Here is a 1008-nt window from a genome sequence, read left to right as displayed (position 1 = left end):
ACCAAGCAATTTACAAGACACAGGTGTGTGACATTCTGTACAATTATGACAGGTAAACTTTTGTTTATTGCTAAATTTTCAATATGTGAATACAGAAGGCAGTGCAAAAGGTTTATTTTATGTTTCTAATACCAAGCCTTCTTAGAAGTCCTAGGACATCCTAGGTACTAGATAATGATGAATTAACCAAGCTCTATTATCTGAACGGGGTTTCAGTCTAAGAAGTCACTAATAAGTCCGGACAGTTTCTCTGGTTCCTCTAACTCCATATCATGTCCACTGTCCACCATTTCAACATGAAACTTGGGATGTCTGGAGTACAGACAATAGGTTCCGATATAGTTCTCATTCACAATCCACACTCTATTGAAACTATCCTGTGACAGAATACACAACGTCTGGCATTGTATGTTACGGATAATGCTATGCTGCTGATCTTCTGTCATCACCAGGTAGATTTTGTTCTTGAGGCGCTGATCGAAGTTGAACACAAAGCCTCCATCCCGTGCTGACACGGCGCGGGTGAACAGAATCTCTGCTGACTCGGTTGATATCTCATTGAGTAAGAGACGCTGCTTGAGTTTACTCACTACTTGCTCCTTCGTGTACACTGGTTGTGTTCTATTGTTTAGTTTCTCCTCCAGATTCATCTGATTGGTTAAGATGTCCCTCACTTTCGTCAGTGTGTCTTCTACTTTGGTTTTACGCTGGTTCATCGCGTCCAGGAGGATCAACCTGTCCATGAGTTGTGGGAACATGGCAGCATAGTGCGTACCAAGCTGTCCTCCTAGACTATGCCCTAGCCAGATGAACTTGGTCCAGGCAAAGTGATTGACCACACGGTGACAGGCCAGTAGATAGTTGAGCCAGTCCAGTAGCATACCAGGCGGGAAGTGTGAGGATAGTCCATGTCCAGGAAGATCTATGCAGACGTAATAGTAGCGGGCAGGTAGGAGAGGGAGGAGCTTGTCAAAGGAGGCAGCGTTATCCTGCATGCCGTGGACACAC

The 1008-nt window shown here is 44.7% G+C and overlaps 1 protein-coding gene across 1 annotated transcript; it reads right to left on the bottom strand.

Annotated features, from left to right (window-relative positions):
* Nucleotides 1–190: 190 nt before the first annotated feature.
* LOC103523935 (serine hydrolase-like protein) lies at nt 191–1004 on the bottom strand (the record flags this gene model as incomplete). Its single annotated transcript, XM_008488944.3, has 1 exon — nt 191–1004. A coding segment is annotated over one exon (792 nt), but the record flags the coding sequence as incomplete, so codon positions are not given.
* Nucleotides 1005–1008: the final 4 nt, after the last annotated feature.

The sequence above is a fragment of the Diaphorina citri genome, unplaced genomic scaffold, assembly GCF_000475195.1.
Source record: "Diaphorina citri unplaced genomic scaffold, Diaci psyllid genome assembly version 1.1 scaffold58567, whole genome shotgun sequence".
NCBI lineage: Eukaryota > Metazoa > Arthropoda > Insecta > Hemiptera > Psyllidae > Diaphorina > Diaphorina citri.
The sequence above is the reverse complement of the archived record's forward strand: the minus strand, read 5'-3'. Positions and strand labels throughout refer to the sequence as shown.